The 23,076-nt window shown below is 36.9% G+C and overlaps 1 protein-coding gene across 9 annotated transcripts in view; it reads left to right on the forward strand.

Annotated features, from left to right (window-relative positions):
* EXOC6 (exocyst complex component 6) overlaps positions 1-23,076 on the forward strand; it is a 98,729-nt gene that overhangs the window by 50,178 nt on the left and 25,475 nt on the right. For 5 of the 9 annotated variants that reach the window (XM_075504785.1, XM_075504786.1, XM_075504787.1 and 2 more), the window contains exons 18-20: positions 5,069-5,248; positions 14,258-14,399; positions 22,603-22,676. In XM_075504785.1, coding sequence (XP_075360900.1) covers positions 5,069-5,248; positions 14,258-14,399; positions 22,603-22,676 — 396 coding nt within the window. Of the gene's footprint in view, positions 1-5,068; positions 5,249-8,305; positions 8,336-14,257; positions 14,400-22,602; positions 22,677-23,076 lie in introns of all 9 variants that reach the window. The other 4 variants (XM_075504783.1, XM_075504784.1, XM_075504788.1 and 1 more) reach the window with 1 other exon arrangement.

A 23,076-nucleotide genomic window follows, 5' to 3' on the forward strand; every position in this document is an offset into this window, starting at 1 on the left:
CACTGAATGGCTTTACACCAGAAACCCTCTTTGGCTGTGGCACTGGGGACAGGTGTAGAGATGCTTTAGAGATCCTTCACGTCCTGGTGGTGGTTGAGCACCAGGTACTTCTTTCGAGCAGTATACAGTATACAACCAGACAGTTGTATACATTGAAGAACCAAGTTTCGGTATTCGTATACATAAAATATGGCAGAAATTATTTCATTGACTGAGTCTGGCTGAGTAGCTTTTTTGGTTTAGAATAGAAGCAAATGTGTGTGCTTGGGATGGGGCTGGGATTTTCTTTGTGTGGTGGGTTGACCCTGGCTGGATGCCAAAAGCCACCAAAGGCACTCTATCACTGCCCTCCTCAGCTGGACAGGGGAGAGGAAATACAACAAAAGGCTCGTGGGTCAAGATAAGGACAGGGAGAGACCACTCACCAATTACCGTCACAGGTAAAACAGTCTCGACTTGGGGAAAATTAATTTAATTTATTACCAATCAAATCAGAGAAGAGTAATGAGAAATAAAACCAAATCTTAAAATACCTTACCCCCACCTCTCCCTCCCTTCTTCCCGGGCTTAACTTCACTCCTGAATTCTCTACCTCCTCCCCTGCAGCAGCACAGGGGGACAGGGAATGGGGGTTGCGGTCAGCTCATCACACGTTGTCTCTGCCACTCCTTCCTCCTCAGGGGGAGGACTCCTCACACTCTTCCCCTGCTCCAGCGTGGGGTTCCTCCCACAGAAGACAGTCCTCCTTGAACTTCTCCAACGTGAGCCCGTCCCACAGGCTGCAGTTCTTCATGAAGTGCTCCAGTGTGGGTCCCTTCCACGAGTTGCAGTCCTTCAGGAACAGACTGCTCCAGCGTGGATCCCCCATGAGATCACAGGTCCTGCCAGGAGCTTGCTCTAGCACGGGCTTCCCACGGGGTCACAGCCTCCTTCGGACATCCCCCTGCTCTGGCGTGGGGTCCTCTATGGAGTGCAGGTGGATATCTGCTCCACTGTTAACCTCCATGGGCTGCAGGGGGACAGCCTGCCTCACCATGGTCTTCACCACAGGCTGCAGGGGAATCTCTGCTCTGGCCCCTGGAACACCTCCTCCCCTCCTTCTCCACTGACCTTGGTGTCTGCAGAGTTGTTTCTCTCACATGTTCTCACTCCTCTCTCTGGCTGCAATTTCTGTTGTCCAGCAACTTTTTTCCTCTTCTTAAATATGTTATCACAGAGGTGCTAACCACTGTCACTGATGGACTCGGCCTTGGCCAGCGGCGGGTCCGTCTGGGAGCCGGCTGGCAATGGCTCTGTTGAACATAGGGGAAGCTTTTAGCAGCTTCTCACAGCCCCTGCCCCAGCTACCAAAACCTTGCCACGCAAACCCAATACACTTTCTGAAGAAAACATTCTCACAGAAGAATAATCTTGTATAGGCTACCTTGTGCTGTTAATTCAGCCAGTGCATTGCTGTCTTAGTCTCTTGGGACTTCAATACAGAAGTTTTTGAAAGAGAAACAAAACAAAGTCATCAGGGATTCCAAAGCAGCTGCAACTTGAACTTTAGGTATTTGGGGGTTTTTCTGTGTACACTGAAACAAAGGAGGGTGATTTCTTGTATTTATGGGATAAAGAGGACTAATCCTATTGAGAGTAGTTCTGTTTTCTGTACTTCATTTTTTCTCTTGATGCTATATGTAGCCTATCCTATTATAATATCGCCTCTGGCATAGATGTTAAAAGGTGGGTGAGGTGGAATAAGACATCATCATCACAAGACGCTTCATATTTCCAGTTGATAGCCGACAATTTTCCCATTAACTGTCATTTGTTTTGCTAAGGATTTAATGAATAAGGCAAGACAGAAAGGTTACCATTGTAGTTAGGTTACCATTGTACCATTGTAGTTTTGTTCTACCATCTACCGTTGTAGTTAGGTTACCGAGACAGAAAAGTTACCATTGTAGTTACATTACCATTGCCCTACCAGTAGTTTTACTAATTTTGCCCTGTCCTTTAGATCTAGGCTGCCTAGTTTGCTTGTTGTGTACTGATAGTGCATGTGTGTCTTTGAATTTGCATATCTATAGGTATTTTCGTGTAAGGGGAATCCGTAATCTTTTTAACATTCAAACAAAGCACTTAATGCAGCCATAGTCTTTGATTTCGTTAAGAAGTAAGATGTTCTATATCCTTGAATTTCATATAATAAATGCAGTTGAAAGTTTGCATTATATTTTGTGCTGATTGCTTATGCTGTAAGTTATGTTTAACTATTCTATAAACTATCTTAAAGTTCTGTTGGAGGGAATCACAGAATATTATATCTGTGTTTAGTGAGCTTAGTATCTATGCACTTTGGAAAAATACAGAATGAATGCTGACAAACACGTAAGAAGTTTTTTTATGGTTTCTCTCCTGTCTCTTTCCCTGGAGAACTTGTTAGCACAACGTTCTCCACTTATAGTAGAAAATTCTTTTCTCGTTAATCCCTCTTTTTTTTCCTCTATTTTAATGAAAAACTGCTTGCAGTTCCCCAACTGGGCCCTCACAGAGTTTGGTATGTTCTACTGTTATTAAATTCATCTCCTGGTGGCAAATCATGTCACCTCCATTCTTTCTGAGTGGTCAAAAATCTCCTTTTATTAGCAGCATTGATCACATTTACATTCCATGAGATGATCTTGTAAGTACATCTACACTGTATTTTTTTAATAGAAGCCTTCAGACCTATTTAATTATTGCTATTTTAGAGGACTGTTTTTCTCATTTTATTTTTGTATATAAGATCTCATTTTAAGATGTCCTTCAAACTCTCCAAACTCTCCAAGCATTGTTTCACATGGGTGGAAATTTAAAAAAAAAACAACCACCAAATCTTGTTTCATTTTATCATATTAAAAATTTGTGTTGCTTTCAATATTTATAGCCACATTTTCCAGCTTTGGATGACGATTGTTTTCCTTTGTTTAAATCAGCAATTGCACTAAGCATAGTTGACAAGTTTTTGACCTAGTTGACAAGTTTTTGAGCCCAGGGTCTCAGCATTAAGTTGCATAATGGCTGTGGGAGAGCTAGATACGCAGCATCAAATCCTGTGCAGAGCCCAGGACATCCTCTGAGAGAAAAGCCATTTAACAAAACCGCACCATTTGCCCTTTTCACTTTGTAAGGGGGGAAAATCTGGTGAGCTTTCAAAAGGTTTTGATGCAATTCTGTCACCACGTTAAAAGAAGAGATGGAGTTAATTGATCTGCCTCTAGGAGTCATCCCAAATCTGAATACTGCTAACTCACTCTTTCTGGGCTTGTGCATGGGATTCACAGTGCTGCTTCTCAGAAGTAACTTCTGGGTTTGAAATCCAATTGTTCAGCTGTTCACGGTTTTCTCGGGTAATAGAGCAACACTCCTTGCTTAAGTACTGGCAGCATGCTGCTTCAATTGTAAACCAATAACCAAAGCAAAATAAAAGGTAGCCAAAAACAGGCTTCCAAAACAAAAACTGAAGGACTAGTCTTGCCATTGCCAGTAAATCACCTTAGCTGGTAAAGGTGACACAGCCACTCCACAAATTACTTCGTTTTTAAACAAAAAAACCCCAAACCCAAACAAACAAAAGATCCAAGCAAATGCACTAAACCTAAGCAGATATATTTGCAAGTCCCGTCATTATAGATTGTTGAAACTGAGGTCTCATTGTTAATTAGAAACTTCAAATATAGACTTGACTTTAATTGAAGCTTTTATAGTCATAGCCATCTACAAAATTGTGGATGTCAGCATATTCCTTTATTTGACATGTTAACAGGTTGTGAGATTCTTGTGTGTTGGATTGGGAGAGCTGTTCAGTGGACGCTTTTACAAGTTGGTTTGGCAGTAAAAATGGTATTTTTAGGGAATCATACTTTGATATTTATATATGGCGGGCTACATGCTTTCTTGCTTTCTCCTGAAGTGCCTCACAGCCTGGGGCCTGACTGAAGACTGAATTTGACACGCTCAATGTGATGCCACCTTTAAGCTCAGATAATTTTGATATTTTTTTTGCTTCTTTTTTCTTTTTGCCTTTCTTATTTACACCTTCCTGAAGTGCCATGTTTTTGGACTGCTTTCTCCCAGAGGAAACTATTGATGGGAATTTCATCCACTTTTATGTTGCTTCAGTATATCCAGCCTATTTTTACTCTCTAAAAACCTTCAGCAACTGACCAGTTCACTTTAAATCAAATGTCTTACTTGAATTATTTCTCCAGGATCAGTAAAGAAAGTTTCATGTTGAGCCCAAATTATCAGAATTATTACAGAATTTGTCAAGTATCTTTAAACTCCAGGCTGGCAAAAGCATGCTTTTCCAGCAAGATATGCCTTATCAAGCATCTGTACATAGAACCCATTGCATCTGTGAGGATGTGCCCTAAACAAATAAGGCAGATAGATAGCATTGTAAACTCACTCCACAGTAAACGCTAGACTTTACCTCTTTACTGTTCCAAAAAGTAGAATCCAGGTGGTGGCAGAACAAAAAGTAGGGGTGGGAGGAAGTAGGGGAGTGCTCTGAATCACAGTGTGTGATGATCAGGATATTTAAAGGAGGATGAAAAATTATGAGTATTCTTCAGATGTGCAGCTTTAAGACATTAATTACATAAAAATCATACAATTGCTGGACCTCTAGCCATAACAGATAAAATAATTAGGTTCTTTTATTATTTTCTTCATAGAAGAGGGCAAATAAACTTTGTGTCAGGGTTGATAAATTTGTAAGGCTGAATTAAAGGTGATGTTGTGAAGAGAGTAAAGCAACTGCTTTGTTTCCAAATTCAAATTAATTTCATTTGTCTCTGAGAACTTAGATTATTCTGTAGGCATATTCTGTTATAAACACTCTTACAGTATACATTATGGGGGTATTTTAAAAACCACAGCCTCAGACTTACTGTAAGACAGAAGTTAAAATACTGATTTAAATAAAGTATTTTTTGAATCTAAGAAAAACACCAGACTTCGGTTTTGTTGATGAATATAATTTTATCTGCATTCTAATAATATTTTAGAATTCTGACAGTTGCACATGATTTCTTTTCAGGATGCAAGGCATGCTGCAGAGGGAGAAATATACACAAAACTTAACCAAAAAATAGATGAATTTATTCAGATTGCTGATTATGATTGGACAATGTCTGAATCAGATGGAAGAGCCAGTGGATACTTAATGGACCTTATTAACTTTTTAAGAAGCACGTTTCAAGTTTTTACTCATTTACCTGTAAGTGTTCAAAATTAAGTTTAATTTCAAACTATTTGAGCATTATTTTATTTTAAAATTCTAAGATTTTGAAGATAGATGTGATTTTTGAATTGCGCACATGGTGGCAGATGTATTTTCAGATGTGTTTCAGTATGTTGATGATGCTTACCCATGGTAATACTTAAAAAATACTTTCAAATATTTTAGTAATATTGTTAATGACAGCTAATTTACAAATAGTAGAAAAACTCATGCAGTTTTCCAGAGCATCAGATGGCCTTTTTAATTAACCATATTGGTTCTGCGTACACATGCATTGATTCAACCAATGCAGAACTGGTGCAAATCCTGCATTTGTGCATAAGATTATGGAGGTCTTGGATTCTTCAAGGTTGTTTTCAGCTAAACAGTTTTGATCATAAAAAGTCATTTGATTCTAGTTAACGGAGCTTCACTGAAATGAATCCTTGTTCATATTCAAATATATCTTGTGTTATTTTGTCCCCGGTAAAAGGGTACTGTTAACCTGTTTTATGTAGTCATTGTTACATTCTGTTGTCTGATTTCCCCTTGCTTTAAGACAAAACCAGACTATTTCTAGTTTGATTTATCATTATAATAGTTTATAGCTTTATAGGTCTGGAGTAACTTCAATAAGTCTTTCAAGCTACATCTGCTTTTCATCAGCTTGTCCTTGGTTGCTACTGTCACACTGATGTCCGAGTGCTTTACCCACATATAATGCCTATAAAGAATAAGTCCTCAATGCATAGAACATTTTGAGGCTCCAGATGGGAAGTAAAAGATAATTTCTTTATGTGCACAGCAAGGCGTTGGAGTTGCTGGCATAGTGGGCTTATCTGGTCTTCCAAATCACATGTGAAGAGGCTGTGATTCTTCAGTCTCCTTTTTTTACTGACTCAAAGACATAACCCACTCAAAATGTATCACGTAATATTGATGTGAATGTGACGTATGAGGCATGTGCTTCTGTGCCAAATCAGTTGAGCGTTTTTTGATAAAGAATAGCAAGTTTGTTAGATACATAAATACATTGTAACTTAACATACAAAGCAGTGTGAACAAATGGCACTGCTCCTCAATGGTCATAGGCATATAGCAGTTGGGGGATGTGCAACTTCTAGAGAAGGATGTATGGAAGCCTGTCATGAATGTGTGTTGTGATATAGCTGTTTGGAAATGAGCCACAGACAGAACGAAGTAATGTGTTAAGAGGGATGGAAAGAAGCAGCTGTGGCATTAGGACTTGAAAAGTGTGAAAGGAATAGAAATGTGTGCCTGGGGGCACAAGTCATCCTTTGGAGAAAGCTAGTTCCTATGAAGTGGTTATATGGTAATTTCAAACTCTGGTCAGGTAAGAGGCGAGATGTAGAACTATATGAATGACTAGTCTGGTGTGGCAAGAGGGTTCTTGTAATTTTTGATTTATCGCTCCCTATTCTGGCTTAGCCAATTGTAGAAACATACAGTCCTATGAATGTTGTTGTGCGTGAGCTGTGGAGGTTATATGAAAATGCGTATACAGTTTCATTATGGTGATTCTGGTTAGATTTGTAAGTTATTTTCATTAAGAGAAAATTTATAGTAAAAGCATTTTCAAAGATAAGCCCAGAACTAGGTTCCATAACTCATTAAAACAGTAAGTGCTTTGGAGTGCTAAACTAAGCTAGATTCTCATATGCCATAGTTAAGATTTGGAATAGTTTTAGTATTCATTTTCATTAATGGATTATTCCATTCATGTCACAGTGTCATTTCCCTAATAATTTTTGTATGGCTGGCAGAAACATTCCACTGCTCAAAATAGTTTCTCAGAACCTTTTCTGTAATTAGAAATCAAAGAATAAAAGTCCTAGCCAGCAGCCATAATTCTGGTAAGGAAAAGAGCAGGACAAGTAGAGGAATCTCTTCTCTTCCTACCTTAATGTACCTGATCGTGTTACAGGGCCTTGTGCTAGGGCTAGGGGCACTAGCTGGCCACACTAGTCCCTGTAGTCTCGTTCAAGGGTCACTGACTTTCTCTGTTTCAAACTCTACTCTTCCTGTAGAAGTGTTATGATATGTTCTTTAACAATTTTTTGTTGCAGTCGTTGAGTTCCTGTTGTTAGAGTCTTGTTTTATTTTAGCTGTATGTGTAAGCTGTGTAAATGCACAACAATGTGTGTCCTTCTGTGCTTCCATGTGGGGCTATACTGAATTATTTCTGTACCAATGTAGACATAACTTTAAAAAAAATATATCTTATGTTACATACCTGTTTTATGCAATTTGTATGATTTTTATTGGAACATTACAGATTTAAATCAAGTAGACCATGGTCTCAATTTTACTGAACCTGCACACTTTGTGGCACAACTTAGTTGGGGTCTGGTATCTCTGTTGAATCACTGGAAATGTCTTGTGTCTCTGAAGCTTTTTCTTCCCCCGTCCTAAGTTTTACATCTTAGTTTTCTGCTCTGTGTTTGTTTACTGTACTTAAGAAGCAGTTTTGGAAAAGAAAATAGCTTTATTCCACCCTGCAGTTATATTACCATTAGATTTATGTTAAAATTTATTAATGGGTCGTGTTACATTTAGATTCTTACCGTGCTGAGCCATTCTAAGTCTTGCTTGAACAAAGTACGTTAATGACATAAGATAGGCTCTGTAAGCCAAGGTGGTAAACATGGCATTTATTTTTCAACCTAAGTGTTTTGGAATATGTTATTTCTTATCATGAAAACTTTCTGGAAATGCATATCAACAGATGCTTCATCATTTAAGTTTGCTACTTTGATATTTTGGCATACAGTTCCTTATTACAGAAAAACATTTTATTGCCAAATTAGTATTCTTTAAATTATAGTCTCTTTGTTATGTCTCAACAAAATACTACATAAATTCACAGATTAAAAAAAAAAAAATTAAGGAATTATGTAGCTCTAATTGTTCTTTTTGGAAGCTTTTCCTTACCTTTTATTGCTACCAATTTTTTATTCTTTTTTTTTTTTTTTTTGACGTTGACAGTACATCTTAATTTTTTTGTTTTGATTGCCTTACTGGTTTCCTTCTCAGAATAACAACAATGACCATGCAGCTATGTCGGTAAGTAGATGCAAGATGAAGAAAAAGCATGTGAACTGAAAAACTATGAACTGCCTGCAGGCTTATTGCTTCAATTTTTAATCATTTAATAAAAAGACCCTTCTGTTTTGCTGATGACTTGCTGCGTACCTTGTGTGGTTGCATGCAGGGATCAGGTTAATGACTAACATTGGGCTTTCGTACACTGGGACAGCAGGAGCCCTAAAAACCTTGCAGAAGGTTGGTGGGGTGTGCCTTGCATCCCAAATGAGATAATTTAGAGGAGATTGTGAGACCTTTTGGAAGAGAGGTCAGGTATCAAAACGCAGCTATCAGACATGCATACAGAATAAGGGTAGAGTGATATAACAGAATAAAGCATCAGTGAAAGTTCCATCGTTTCTCTGCTACATCTGCCTGGGGTCAAGGGACTGTATGTGCTCAATTTTTAATTTTTTTTTTATTTTTAAGAAGATGATGGATTGCATTTAAGAATTCTTCCAAGCCCTGATTATTTTCAGGTCATCAATTTTTGTATAAGGAGTTTATTTTGATTTGGCATAAGCATTTCCATGATAATGAAAGTATTGAAATTAGTATTATCCTGTTAAGACTGGCTTCTGAATACTGAATTTCTGAACTTACTTTTACTAATTTTCTCTAATAATGTGGTTGAATCTTGTTCACTTAAGCAGTGTACAACAACAAATGTACTCTGTGCTGTTCACAGTTCAAGTCAACAAATGTGTAAGGCACTTAAGGGTACTCAGTGTGGGAATAACCCTGTTCATTGCTACAGTCTGGAAAGCAATTGGCTGAGTAGTAGCTCTGTGGATCTGGAGAGAGGATCTAGCAGTGGACTTACAAGTTGATAGGAGCCTGGAGCACATAACTAACAAATGGAGGTTTAGGGAGGTGGATTATTTAGTTAAAGAGAAGGCTCGGGAGAGATCTAGTAGCAGCCTACAATCTCTTAAAGGACAGACACAAAGGTGATGGAGCCAAACTCTTCTTGGTAGGACTGACAAATTCACATGTGGCCGTCGTCATGAGTAGAAGCTTGGGGGATGAAGCTTTGACATTAGGGAAAAAGTTTGCATGAAGAAAGTAGTGCGGTGTTGGAGGAGGTTACCCAGAGAGGCTGTTGAATTCCCATCCTTAGTTGTTTTGAAGGCTCAGCCAGAAAAAGAGGACAACGGACCTGAACTAGTGTTGGCAACAGCCCTAGTCCAAGGAGGAGGCTGGACTAGATGACATTGGTGGTTCATTCCAATGAACATTTCTATGATTTGAATACTCAGCCTCATGTATTAACTGTCACGCTAAAAAGTGTCATGTGCTAAAAGGTGTCATGAGCTAATAGGTGTCATGAGGTGTCACTAGCAATATTGAATATTTTGTGTAGAAGTATTTCCTGTTAATGTGGAGTAGGTGTTAGTGTGCTGGTTATGTCATGACCAAGCACTAGCAGAATTTCAGAGATGCAGAGCACAGAGGCTGCATTGCTTTTGAAAGGTTATGCAGTTTTTGAGTCATGCAGTTTTTAATGGTTCTGCTTTCTAAAGTCACAAGAATTTAGTCTTTTGACACTATTGCTGTTTTCAGGTTCTTTTACATCCCATTTTAAGTTTGTATTGCAGTTTATAGTGCCATTAGATACTTTGAATCTAAAAGCAAATTAAAGTTTTATTATACAGCCATTAATCTCATGGAGTCAATTGGATTATCAAATTTGTTATTAAGGACCTGCATTTTTTAGTTTTTATTTTGAACAGTTAAAGAAAAATAATACCTTTTATTTTCAGATCAGTTAATTTGAAATTACAGAGGGTGTATATATACGTGTTTTTAATCTGAGTTTAGAATTAGCTGAAGTTTTATTCTAGATATGTGCTTTGTCAGTACAAAGTTAGTATTGGACAACTCTTTGGAAAAGAATGACTATTGAAAAGTAACAGTTACAAATTACTTTCAAGTAGGTATTTTTTATTATTTCAGTAGAATTTGGGGCAGAGACTGGAAGTAAAATTGATTCTTAAAAATTCCATTAGTGTTTTTTAGTATACTTGTATTTTATGAATAGTTCAAAAGTGAGATTTTAGTCCTGATGTGAAGTAATATAATGCTTTAGTTATTATGACTGATAAAATCTGTATGTTAATTTCTTTGCATTTTCAGAAAGTTTTTCATTATGTCATTTCATATTGTTAAATTAATTCTTCAGCTTAACTTCTTAGATTTAACAGATAAGTTTTGTTACTTTCTTTTATGCTGAGGATGGCAGTTTGTGTTATTTTATTGTTTCTGTGATTGGCAGCAAAAGCCTAATTTCACAGCTTGCAGTGAGGGTGAAGGGCTGGTGGTTTTCTGCAGCTATATTCAAAAACTGTCAATCAACAGCCTCCACAGGCTACTTAGAGAATGGGTTTTCTTACCGATTTCTCCAAATGCTGCTTCATGCTGTCTTTGATTGGCACAGCCTGGCAGGGAGGATGGATGAATCTGTCACTGGCTGGTTAATTGTGTTGCTGGTCTCAGCCTGACATCAGGTCTTTGACTCCGAAGTGGCTCAATACAAAACAAATTAGCAGATTGTAGTCATATTTCTCATTCTATATGCTTTGACTTTGTTGAATGCAGTCCATAAATCATATTGACTGACACCATAGTGAATGATGAAAGCTGCTTTTGAGATAGCTAGCATGGGTCTTAGCAGTACCGTGAAGGTGCCGTGGAAGGATGCATATGGCTGACCCTTTGGGAATTTCCTAGGAGCCAAATGTCTCTTTACTGCAATTGTTCTTAGGAGAAAAGCTTTTGGGTCCTATAAAAAAGGATTTAATATGTCAGCAGATTCTCTTTACAAGCTCCTTTGAAATATAAGAAGTTTGTCTAAGGGTTTTCTCTTTTTACAAACTTGTATTTCAGCAAAATGTGAAGTCTGGGTGAAAAAACAGTTGCCTTAACACTGTTAGCAGGTGGTTTTGCTTATAGAATAGGGTCCTTGTTTCTTAAACTTTACATTGCTTGAGTGGAAGAATAGGTTTTGTAGATAGCAGCAATTAGCATAGGCACAGCGGAGATAATAGTGTTGTCTCCAAACGGGAGACAACTGGAGCGAATATGAGAAGCCTGCTGAGTCTCTGCATGCTACTGAATATAGGTATTTAATTGCTAGATACAGTAACCACGGCTACCGCCCCCTTAAAAAAATAATCGTAATTTAAAAAACCCAAACTGACAAATAATAAACATTAAGAATGTTTTTAAACTAACTGAGATTTGTTTAATTCTGGAAAAGAAACGTGTTATTGTTATGTTCATGAATCCTTAAATTTCCTCTTCAAAATGCATTATGAAAAGATAGCAAGGAACTGATTAATTGGTGGATGGTGGAAATTTGGAGAGAGATTTTTGACTAGGTCTCATTTGTCAAACATGAATTTGAATTTCATTCTTTTCGTATCGTACATCCAACGTATTTTGAACTGGGAAGCACCAAATTTTGAAGAGGATAAAAGTAAAGTTCACATTTCTCTCAGTTAAAATTCAGCATTTTGATTGACATACATAGCTTCATTTTTTCTCTAGATTTAAGCAAATCGAGTGACTGTATTAAGTAAGTACAAACTGTGTAGAGTAAAATTCTATTATTTGTTGATACATTATGTGAACAATAAGCCTGTAGTTCAAGTTACATAGTTGGAAATACTTTAAATGTTAGGATGTTTCCATTTTATAAAATTTTAAAATAAACATTAAACGTACATGTATTGATACTTATTTAAAGTCCAAGTGGCTTTTATCATGTCATTTCTGTATTGTAACCATTATCTTGTGCTCCAGTACTATTGATATTTGCCAGATTGTAACAATTAACTACAGATGCTTGTTAGAAATACAAAATTCTGTCTTTTGTTTAAAATAATAGAGGAGTACACATTGTTTGCATATAAAATAAATTGAATGTTAAAATGTTTCTTGACAACCTATTAATCTGGTTGAACTTTTATTACATTATAGTGGCAGCATAAATAGGACATGGAGCTGATTTGATGGAGCAGTACATTAAACAGAGATGCACTAGTTGTTCCATTAAATCAAAATGACATTTCCATTAAGTATTTCAAACCTTCTACGTTGTAATTAAATGAACTGTGACCCATTGATTCCCCTTCTCACCTCCTTTTTTCCTTCTTTTTTCCCTTTTCTTCCTCTTTTCTTTTTTTTCCATTCATATTGATAATGTTCTGCTTGGGGAATAGAGCTGCATGTCTCCCAGTGTAATTACCATTGGGTTTGGGAGACTTTTAAGCATGCTGTTCTTGCATTGTTTCTTACATTCCTCGTTGTCAGTTCATCTATTTTGGTCAAAAATGTTACTTGCTTTTCTGAGATTTTCAATTAAGAAACTGATATCTCATTTTAGCTATAAAGCTCCTAACGGTTCAAGGTATCCTAACGCTAAAGAGGTATTAGCAAAAGCCATTTAATGTTTCAGTGTGACATGTGAGGACAGCGAACACTTTCCATTGTATTGTCTACATTTTAATTACTTTTTAACAAAGAATGGATTTTTAAAGTACAAAGTATTTAGGGTCAAATTTGCTTTTTCTTACATGTATACATGAAAATTCAATGATATGAGCAAGTTGTCTTATTAAGGACAAGATCTGGCTCTTCAGATGTTGGAGCAGACCTTTCCAAACTTTTTGGGACAATGAACTGCTGTCTATCCTTATCATTTTTCATTGTTTATGTGTTTCTGTGAGTCAACAGTGAATTGATCAACCTGACTTTGCAGAAGACAGCTGGGGAACCATTGCTTTAGAGAATAGGTGTCATCACTTTACTGATGGATATAAGTAAAATGGTAGTGATGTGTGCTCCAGTAGGTGTATTACGTAATTATGGTTTGTTTCGTGTAAGCATGTTAATAGTTATGTTTGTTCCAATACATATTGTAGCATAGACATCAGTTGAAAAGTATGGTTTAATAAGTACATTAAACTACAGAGATTCATATAATTGCATTTGAAAGCCAAGATCTCTCTGCTTTAAAAGATTGCAGTGCTATAAATAGAATGGTGCCATCTGATTGGGTATCTGGTCTTAATTGGTTTTCTTAATTCTAAGGTAGAATTTCCATATCTTTCAATTTTTCTGTACTAAATTTTTAATAATTTTATCAAATTAATGTCTGATTCTTTTGCTTTCTTTTTTGGTCTCATGTTTGGAAAATTATTTGTCTCGATTACATATATATCGTAAAGAGAAATGTTATTAACTAGACTGTGATTGGAAAATTATTTCTGTTTTGTACTGCAGAGGGCTACATTTAATTTTGTAGGTAGTTGATTAGTGACAGCACTGATTCATTAAGCACCTGAAAAGATGATGGATAAGCATGAATATTTTAAATAATTTAGCAACAAGCTTTGAGATGGAATTCAAGCAATTTAAGTGCCAATAATTAGCACAAGCTGTTAGGAGAAATGCCCCAACTGAAAGCAATGGTTTTGGTTTATATAAAGTTTGGGGTTTTTTTACTGACTATTGTTAGAAATGTGCAGCGTGTTGATTTTCATTACATTCTTGCTTTTGTTCTGTTTGGGTAAACAAAAATAAAACAAATCCACAAAGCTGTTCATATGCTTCAGCAACTTATATTGTTATTATTTTGGAAATGTCCTTGCATTCCTGTTGGATTTCTGGAAGAAATATCAATAATTGCTTTAACATATATTTAATTTAGTTCCCTGATTGATTTAATAGAAACTAAGCTAACAGGTCAAAGAAATAACAGTAAATGTGATCTTTCTCCTTCTAATCTAAGTCCTGCATCATTAAGACTTTGGTGTATATTAAAATCAAATCAGATAAGCAGTTCTTTAGTGAAGTAGCATTTATTTCTATCTTAAAACCTGTTTCTCTTTCTACTAGGGAAAAGTGGCCCAGACAGCTTGCATGTCAGCCTGCCAGCATCTCTCAACGTCCCTAATGCAGATGCTACTGGACAGTGAATTAAAACAAATAAGCATGGGAGCAATTCAGCAGTTTAATTTAGATGTGATACAGTGTGAATGTAAGTAGATGTTCCAGAATTCCTATCTATATCTGTCTTAACACTGCAGAAAAAATCTGTAATGTAAGCCATATAGTGATCTTCTTCCATAGTCTACTAAAGCTTTGTCTTAAAAAAAAATATTACAGTACAGCTTCTTGTAAAAGTATTTATGAGTAAGTATGTTAACATTTCTGGGAAATTTTTTAATGAAACTTTTTTTTTTAACTCAAGTATCTGATTGAAACGTACATGTGTTGTTACTCCTAATGGGATCATAATTGCTATATCGAGTAAAAAGACTATAGTCTAGTACAAAATTGCCCAAACCCACTACGTGAATATTGTGCTTTTATAGTTGAGAAAAAAAGGGTCAAATGTCTGTGAAATTTTAATTTTCCCTCTTGAGTTTGTTTATTATGATACAAATTTTAAATGTGCTGTTACATAGGGTTTTCTCCCTCCTAGAATTACTACTGCCTTACTGAGCAGCATAATAGTACTCATTTAGTAAACATCAGATGTTGTTTTATTCTCACTGTTCAAAATATGGCATCAGAATTATTTTATAAAACTGGTTCAATCCAGCACTGAAGGCAGGATTAATTTCCTCATGTTTTACATGGAGCTCACTGCTGTGGGTGAGCTGTTAATCTGTATAAAGGAAGTTACTTCCATAACATCATTGTGTTATGAATAGGTTTTAGGTCTGGTTTTATAATTGATGACTGAGATACAGTGAAAAGGCTCACTAGCATTTTTTTCAATGCATATTTTTAGATTCTTATGCTCTGTTTTTTCCAAGTATCTTTCCTCTTATGTGTTTGAAGCATGGATCTCAATGATTTTGGTGACAGCTGTAAAATGGGGCAGTTCTGCAAGTTGTATCCTGAGGTTTTTAGTTTGGACACATGAAGAAATTAATGACTACTCAATTAGCAGCCACCTATGGGAAACTGGAAATTTGATTACAAGCAATTTGGTTAGCATCACAAAGGGTTCTTGTGGGAGTCCAGAGACAGAGTTAAGGGGCATTTTTGACATTTTAACCATACGTTTGTCTTTCCTTCTCCTGCCTTATTTGTTACATTCCAACTAAACTCTGTAACAGGTAGAGAAGGCATCTTTCTGACAGTCCTTCATTATACCGCCTGAAGGCCTTTCAGTGCGTGGAATGAACTGACAGGGTTATCAGGGTCTGATTGAAAAAATATTTGTGATCATGACATTAAAGTTTGTCTTGTGATTGCACAAGTTGGCCAAACAGGTGATGGTTTGACTTTTTTTTTTACTTTTAGTACGCTTGATGCTGCAAATTTAATAGTGTTCTTTTCAGGTGGGTGGGTAGGGGTATGTGTATGTGCATTTGGGTGGTTTCCTAGATGCCAAAAAGATCCCAGTTGTAAAAACAGAAATTCCATACTATGCATAATACTAACACCGATATCATTCATCTAGACAAGCTGAATTGGTGCACCCACTACACAGTCATCTGCGTTCTGAACAAATAGTGTAATAGAGAAGAAAGCTTGCCCACTGCCATATTATCCTGTTTCTAATATTTAAAATATTATCTGTGAACAGCGCAGTACTTCACTACTCTGTATAGATTAACCAATCCATTGTTTCACTCAGAGATTTCTAGTGGTACAGAGGATAAAATGCATGCCTTGCAGGTGACTTTCACAGTATGAACAGTAGGTTCACAGCAACGTAATGAGAAGTCCCAATGAGTCTGGCTATCATCTGGTATCTGGGTTGTTTTCAGACCTTTTTCTTCTCAGCCTTTGCCCTGTTATGTACCATCCTAATTTCTATTACCACTCTTTCTACCATCTTTGGTTGCTGCAAAGTGGAAACTTCAATCAGTGAAGAGATTTTTTTAGTAGAGTTTTATGTAATCTGACATGATAACATTTCATTATTTCAAGATTAAAATATAACCTTGAGACAACATGTTTTGTAATATGTAGCTGTTACACTGAGCATATGGCATGGACAGGACATGGGAAACCTTGGACCAAAATGAGAAAGTTTTAGAAAACTAGTAACTTAAAGACTGAAAAATGCATTCTTTCCACCATTGCGTAACTTCTAGCGTGGGCTGTACCAATGCAAGTAAAATAAACTTTAATTCTTCCTTTCTGCAAAGCTTTTAAAGCACGTTAGAAAAAATTTGGTTTTGCACAGAAACCCTTTGAGTAGTTTAAATATAATTACGGAAGCTTGTCAGAATAGTATGTTGCAACAAATGACATCTTACAATCTGTGGAACGAGGGATCGACACAAGATTTTGCTCAGACTGCTTTGCTGTTGTGGTTTCATTCATAAGGTCCATCACAGGCACATTCCAGGCCTCACTGTGATGCCTGTGATTTATGTTCTTGCTCATCACCCTCCCCCAGCTTTATTCTTTGACACTTTGGGATTAATGGATACAACAGTGACATTTCAATTAGTGCTTAGAGTGTGTGAATAATTCACAACTGTTGCGTAGTTTCCTACTGTATTGTATACATGGGTTTGACATTTTACTTACAGACGCAGCGGAGTATCCTCAGATGCATTTTGAACTAAGAAGTTATGTGAGATGTAGAAATTTATGAATATCTAAAGATATATTTTTTAAAATTCTTGGCAATATTCTAGATATTTATTCTGATCTTTAACATTGCATTTTTACTCTTTCCAATATGAACTGGAGGACATCTAAATAAAAGCAGGAAAATGTGATTATTTGTCAGGTTTTTTCTTTTCTGTTAAAAAGCAATCAACCATCCAACCAACAACCCAACAATCTGTTAATGGGCAGCAATCTGTTAAAGTCCGTAAGTGCTGAAGTTCTTAGTCACAGCAAATAGGTAGAATAAGTGGACTTCCAAGAAAGGAAGGTGGAAGGGAAGGAGGTGATCTTGTGGTGAACTCTGGGATTTCATTATCCTGCACTGCATTTCTATGCAAAGTACCTAACTTTAGAAAGCATCTGATGCTTTTGCATCAGATGTAAAAGTATGATGCTTTTGCTCAAGAATAATAATAGTATCACGTGGTCTTCTCTGATGATTTATTTAAAAAAAAATTATCATCTTCTTGCTCTGCTTCTAGTAAGTTTTTTGGTTTCCTTCCAAACATTCCAAAAGCTTTCAGTTTGATTTCAGTTTGTCCTGTTCTAATTGAATTATTTCTCCACTCTCTCTACATATTTTATAACTTAGAGCAGTGTTTTACCTCTGTATTTTACACCATTCTTTCTCAGTGGTGATATTCCACTAGGATGACTGGGATTCTTACAACAGTATTCAGAAAAATAGAACATACTAGGTCCCATTCAATAAAACCCAAAGAATAGTCTTTTGCTTGGACATTGGATTTCAGTGCCCTGAGGAGAGAAATGGGTTGGGGAGGGGAGGCGTTTGCTATTTCTTGAAGATGAAATTCAAATGTGGGTTGCTGTATCTCCCTTTATGAGAAGTAAGGTGTACATAATACAAAATGAGCTTTTCAGAGACATCATCCAGATCTAGATACCTTACATCAGCTTTTTATTAAGGAATTAGAACTGGTCAGAAATTCTAATTGCTGGAAGAGTTAAATGTAATTTTTATAATTTCTGTGTTTTAATGTAGCTGAATTGTGAGACAGGATTAATTGGCAGAAGAAGGTATGGTTGAGTGGGCATCCTTCTTCACCCAGACATGAATCTGTGCAAGGATGAAAAGGTTTTGGGTCCTGCCTATAAATGAGCATGGGTTAGCAGAGAATTAGCATAAAGCAGGATGCAATATACCTTCCTAACCAGCCCTGCGTAGGACTTCTTGCCAGTCCCTCCTTTTTCACCGACTGTGTGGAGAGCTGCAGTATCCAAGAGCAAGAGAGATCTTGACCCAAGTGCTCTCTGTTGAGCATACACGAAGGTAATCTCCAGGTGGGCATGCCAAAAGCTGAGGAACCCAAATCCTGGTTTTCCTTGAAAAGGCACTGTATTTTCCTCTGGAGGCCCCTCGCTTTACCTGCCTCCTCTCCCATCTGGGAAGTCAGGTTAACTTAACTCAGTTGAGACCATCCTTCATCTGCCGGTCACATATGGCAGCACGGGAGCGAGGGGAAGCAGCAAGATCTCGCTGGTGCTGGGGGCAGGGCTGGGGGCTGCTGCCCGGCCAGCTGGCAGCTCCCTCAGCAAGGCTCCCCTCCAGGCGTGTTTGAACAGCTGGAGCATCCAACAGGGCTGCAAAGTGGCTGACGGCTGCTGAGATAGTCACCTGATTCTCCACTCTTCCTTTAAAAATACATTTGTAGCTTTGCTGTCCTGCCTGTGAATCAATGCTATGAGGCTGAAGTGAAACTGTCCTAATTTAGTTTTTGATCCGAAGTCTGGACTCTGATTTTTAATTTCTGCCGTTGAGCAGCAAAACTATTTGTCAGGAATTAGGCACTGAATTCCCAGACCAAGAGAGAGGCACAACGGGATGATGGCTAAAAGATGAGGTTTTGAGGGAATAAAATGAAGAGACCTGTTAATAAATCTAGAAGTGCATAGAAATTCAGTACAATTTACAGTTAAAGATGTCTTAAATTCCATTTTAGCAGACACAGCCTTTTTCTTAAGATATCCATTAACACATATATACATCAATTCACATATATCCTGTATACAAAATTTAATTAAAAGATCAAAGCAAAGTATTCAAAAGAAAATGGACTGAAGTCATCTTTACAATATTTAAATTTACCATTCTCGTGTATGTGTTACCTCCCAGCCTGTTTTTGTATTATTACATACTTTTTTCATTAGATCCTACCTCCTGTAAATTCCCAAATTGGCTGTTGTAGGAAGGACGTTGAGATTGTACATATTGCGGACACACATTGTGCCAAAGATCCTGTTCTATATATACAGAAAAGGTCTACACAGTATCAGCAAAGTGCAGGGGGAAGAAGATGTTAACAAAAACCTTGTGGATACCAGATTCATGTAATGCATATTTTCAACTTATTTTCCCGAAAACACTGAAGTTTCTGATTCAAACTGCCAAGCAGACAGTTGTTTGCCCCTATATGTGACAGTTTAATGGTGATCTTTGCATTTCATTCTCATATAAGATTCCTGAATGCTCTTATGCACACTAAAGCAACCAACAAACCAGCCCCCTACCCCTCCAAATCCTCTTTAAGCCTAGAATGGATGTAGGGGGTGAATATTTTAAAAGATGTATATATGACAATGTGTCATTCATATATGACAATGGTTCATTAAGGAAGAGGACCCTTAGGCCAAAGACATTAAGAATGTTAATCCTGTTCTTGTAATATCTTCCTAAAACGGTGTGCAGTAGAAAATATTTAATTAACTTTGTAAAATTGTTAGCAAAATTTAAAAGCCCTGAGCTGAGGGCGGAGGGGGAACTGTCTGACTGTTACCATAAGTAGATTATCTTTTTGCCCTTTGAACTCATGAAATTGTAATAATGAAACAAATTCTACTGTAGTCACCTGTCAAAAATGACCCAAATGTGAGAATACATGCTTGTGCTATAATGAGCATCCCTGGTGTTCTAAATGCATTCATAATATAAAATTGTAGTTAAAGAGAACAAAGCTTATACAATAATTAAGTTTGGTACCTTGTGTGATTCTTGTTCTATAGCTGCAATGGTAGTAGGTACTATGTGGAGAAACTAAATCATACTGCATTTTTTAATGCATTAGGATAAATTCCAAACTATGTTAGCCTGATGAGCTACAGAAAGGATGCAAATATTTGCCTTGTGGTAAGTAAAAGTATCCCACTATAGGAAGGTACCTCCCAAAGTATGAAGTGCCAATAGCTAACTGAAAAGTTTTGCTGCAGGTCACACTTTTCAGTTATGTTCACTTCTCAGTTCTGTAGCCATTCCTTTGCCGTAGAGCTTCCTTCTCTCAGTGCTACCATTGTGGAGTGGGTGGAGGAGCTCAGATTCTAGTGGGGGAAGCTAGTCTCTGTACTGTGTATGAACAGAAAGTTATACAGGATCAGCTACAGATGGGCCTTATCTTTCAAGAATAGTACAGGTTCTCCTTCCTTGTTCAGGGGATGTAGGAAAGACCCCTTCTGACCATCGTGCTTATCCTCCTTATTAGTGTGCTGCCATTGCTCACAAACCATGTATCTCTTTTTAGCTGTTTGCTGTGGGGCATTGCTATAGAATGCCCTGCAATAATATGGTGTTCCCATTTTAAACGCCATGTTTGGCTGACCACAGGGGCCAGCTTCATAGGCCTGTCTGTCCCTGAAGACAGGGTGGTCTCCGTGGCCATGAAATACAGAAGACAGCCATGGAGACACCCAACCCTTTAGCCTAGGGTGTTCAGAAGGGTGCTTTCATAGGCCTGGAGATCTTTCATTCTTCTGCAGGTTGGTGGTTGTACAGACTGTTTTCTCTTTACTGCTTTTAAAGAGTTTATTATTAAGCAAATTCTCTGTATAAAATGCTGAGTTTAGGATATGCTTTTTATACTTTTTTTTATCTTTCTTCTTTTTAATTTAAAAAGCATCTTTGTGGTAGATGGAAACTCTCTGAAAACTCCCCTGGAAAGCTGGTGTTACTTATAAAGTAGGAAGACCAGACAATTTAAACTTCAGACTTGAATACAGTAATCAGTGAGCATTTGCCAACTGTTACCAATACTTGTCTGTGACATTACAGTGTTCTCCCTAGCGCATTTGATTGCTATATTTTAATTCCTTTAGTTGATGAAGAATCAAGTCATATTCCAGTTTAATTCATTTTCCTATTACATGACTGTCTATAAAAATTTTTGCACTACTTTAATACAAGTATTAAATTCTGCCCCTACTGGTAGAGCTGCTACTCTGGCTATATTCCTCTATTACTAAGCTATTCTTAGATATTCTGAGATGGTCTTAGTAGCTTCTTGTACCACTTAAATAAGAATCTTTATTATTTTCATTTACAATTGCATTCCATATAATCATTTTTAGACTTGTGAATAGTCTATCTGAATTCATTAGTCTGCTTTTAAGTTGAAACCCTACATTCAGAAGTAAATGATTGAGCCTATTATTTTACCATCATGTTAGCTCAGACACCAATGTCTTTCTGGATGTTGCTTTCACTTGATGATCCAAATTTTCTAACTAAACATTAAAAAAAAAATCTATTAACGATTTTATTTTACTTTTAAATGTTAGTAGGAGTCCATGTGGCACAGTAGAGTTGAGCACTGGATCTGGAAATTTTTTGAATACGTATGTTCTGTTTCCTCTACCGTTGAATGACCTGTTTCTCAAACTTGGAAAAAAATGTTACCTTTCACTGCCTCAGATGATACCTCTCTCAAACTATTACAGTAATATCTACTTTGTTTTGCTAAGAGCTCTAACTGAAGAGCACAAGAAAAATTCTCTTAAGCTCTTTTGAAGTAAGATGCCTAACTTGAGTGGGAATGTGAGGCAGTGGGTGTTTCTGCAAGCATCTTTGTTATTAACGTGTGACTGGGATAAGAACAACAAAAAGTATATTTATTTTTATGTTTGACAATTATTGATCATTTCCTAATTTAAACAAATAGCTGACTTTTTTCATTACCGTAAGTGTTACCTTAATTGTATTTTGTATTTTGAATATAGTTTTGCCTTCCAATTTTTACAGCCTATTTTTGGATTCAAAAAGAGCAGAAGTTAATTATTGATAAGCTGGCTAAAAGGCGTGAACAGGCATTTCAGCTCTGCTCTGACTGTGGCACATAGAGCTTTCCACCTGTCGTCTACACGTTAAACTAACTCCCACCTTAGTGTTTGTCTTTTATTGCTGTTTGGCTGGAGGTGGGGTTTTTATAGCGCGGATGCTGTAACAAAAGCAGATGTTTGAAAATATGTTGACAGCCATGGAATTGGTATTATTTAGAAATTCTTCAGTAATCATTCACCTCAGGCCAAAAAAAGATATTGGCTTCTGTAGTTGTAGCATTACTACTAGGTTAGAATTTTAAGCAAAATTCCTAATAATACTCCTGATGGTATTATTCTTTGGGATTATTGGAAAAGTGATGGGAAAGTTGTTTGTGGTCTGTTTGTTTTTAATCACTGAGTTATTAGTTTAATCTATTTCTATCAAACTAGTTTCATTTTAACGCTAGCTAGCGTTTATATTGCATAGAGCTTGATTTTCTGTTAGATTTTTTTTTAAAATCTACATCCATAATATTTTTAACCTTTCTTTGCAGTGTTTGCTAGTTCTGAGCCTGTGCCAGGATTCCAGGGAGACACCCTGCAGTTAGCTTTCATCGACCTCAGACAAGTAAGACACTAGTTGTTGTTTTTTATCCTACTAATTTCCCCTTTTGACCAATGCTGAAGTTATTAAATTCAAGAACCTTTTATGTTTTTGCATTCCCATGTAATTAGTTTTGAAAAGCAGTTATTTGAAGTGTTATTAGTGGCACTATTCCCTGTAATTTAGCATAAAACTGTTTCTACAATGTGTTGTTAGGGGGCACTGTGCTACTGGTGGTACTGTTTCATGGATATAAGATTGAATTTTGGTCCTGACAATTTTGTAAAGATCCTATGATGCCTTTTCACAAGAGTGTACATGTTACCCTGGTGTGTACTGGCCTGATTCCATTCTGAGCAATTGCTCCTGTCTACAGAACTACTCCCTGGAGAACAGAATCAGGCATGGTATTATTTAGCATTTC

This window comes from Mycteria americana, chromosome 6 (assembly GCF_035582795.1).
Source record: "Mycteria americana isolate JAX WOST 10 ecotype Jacksonville Zoo and Gardens chromosome 6, USCA_MyAme_1.0, whole genome shotgun sequence".
NCBI lineage: Eukaryota > Metazoa > Chordata > Aves > Ciconiiformes > Ciconiidae > Mycteria > Mycteria americana.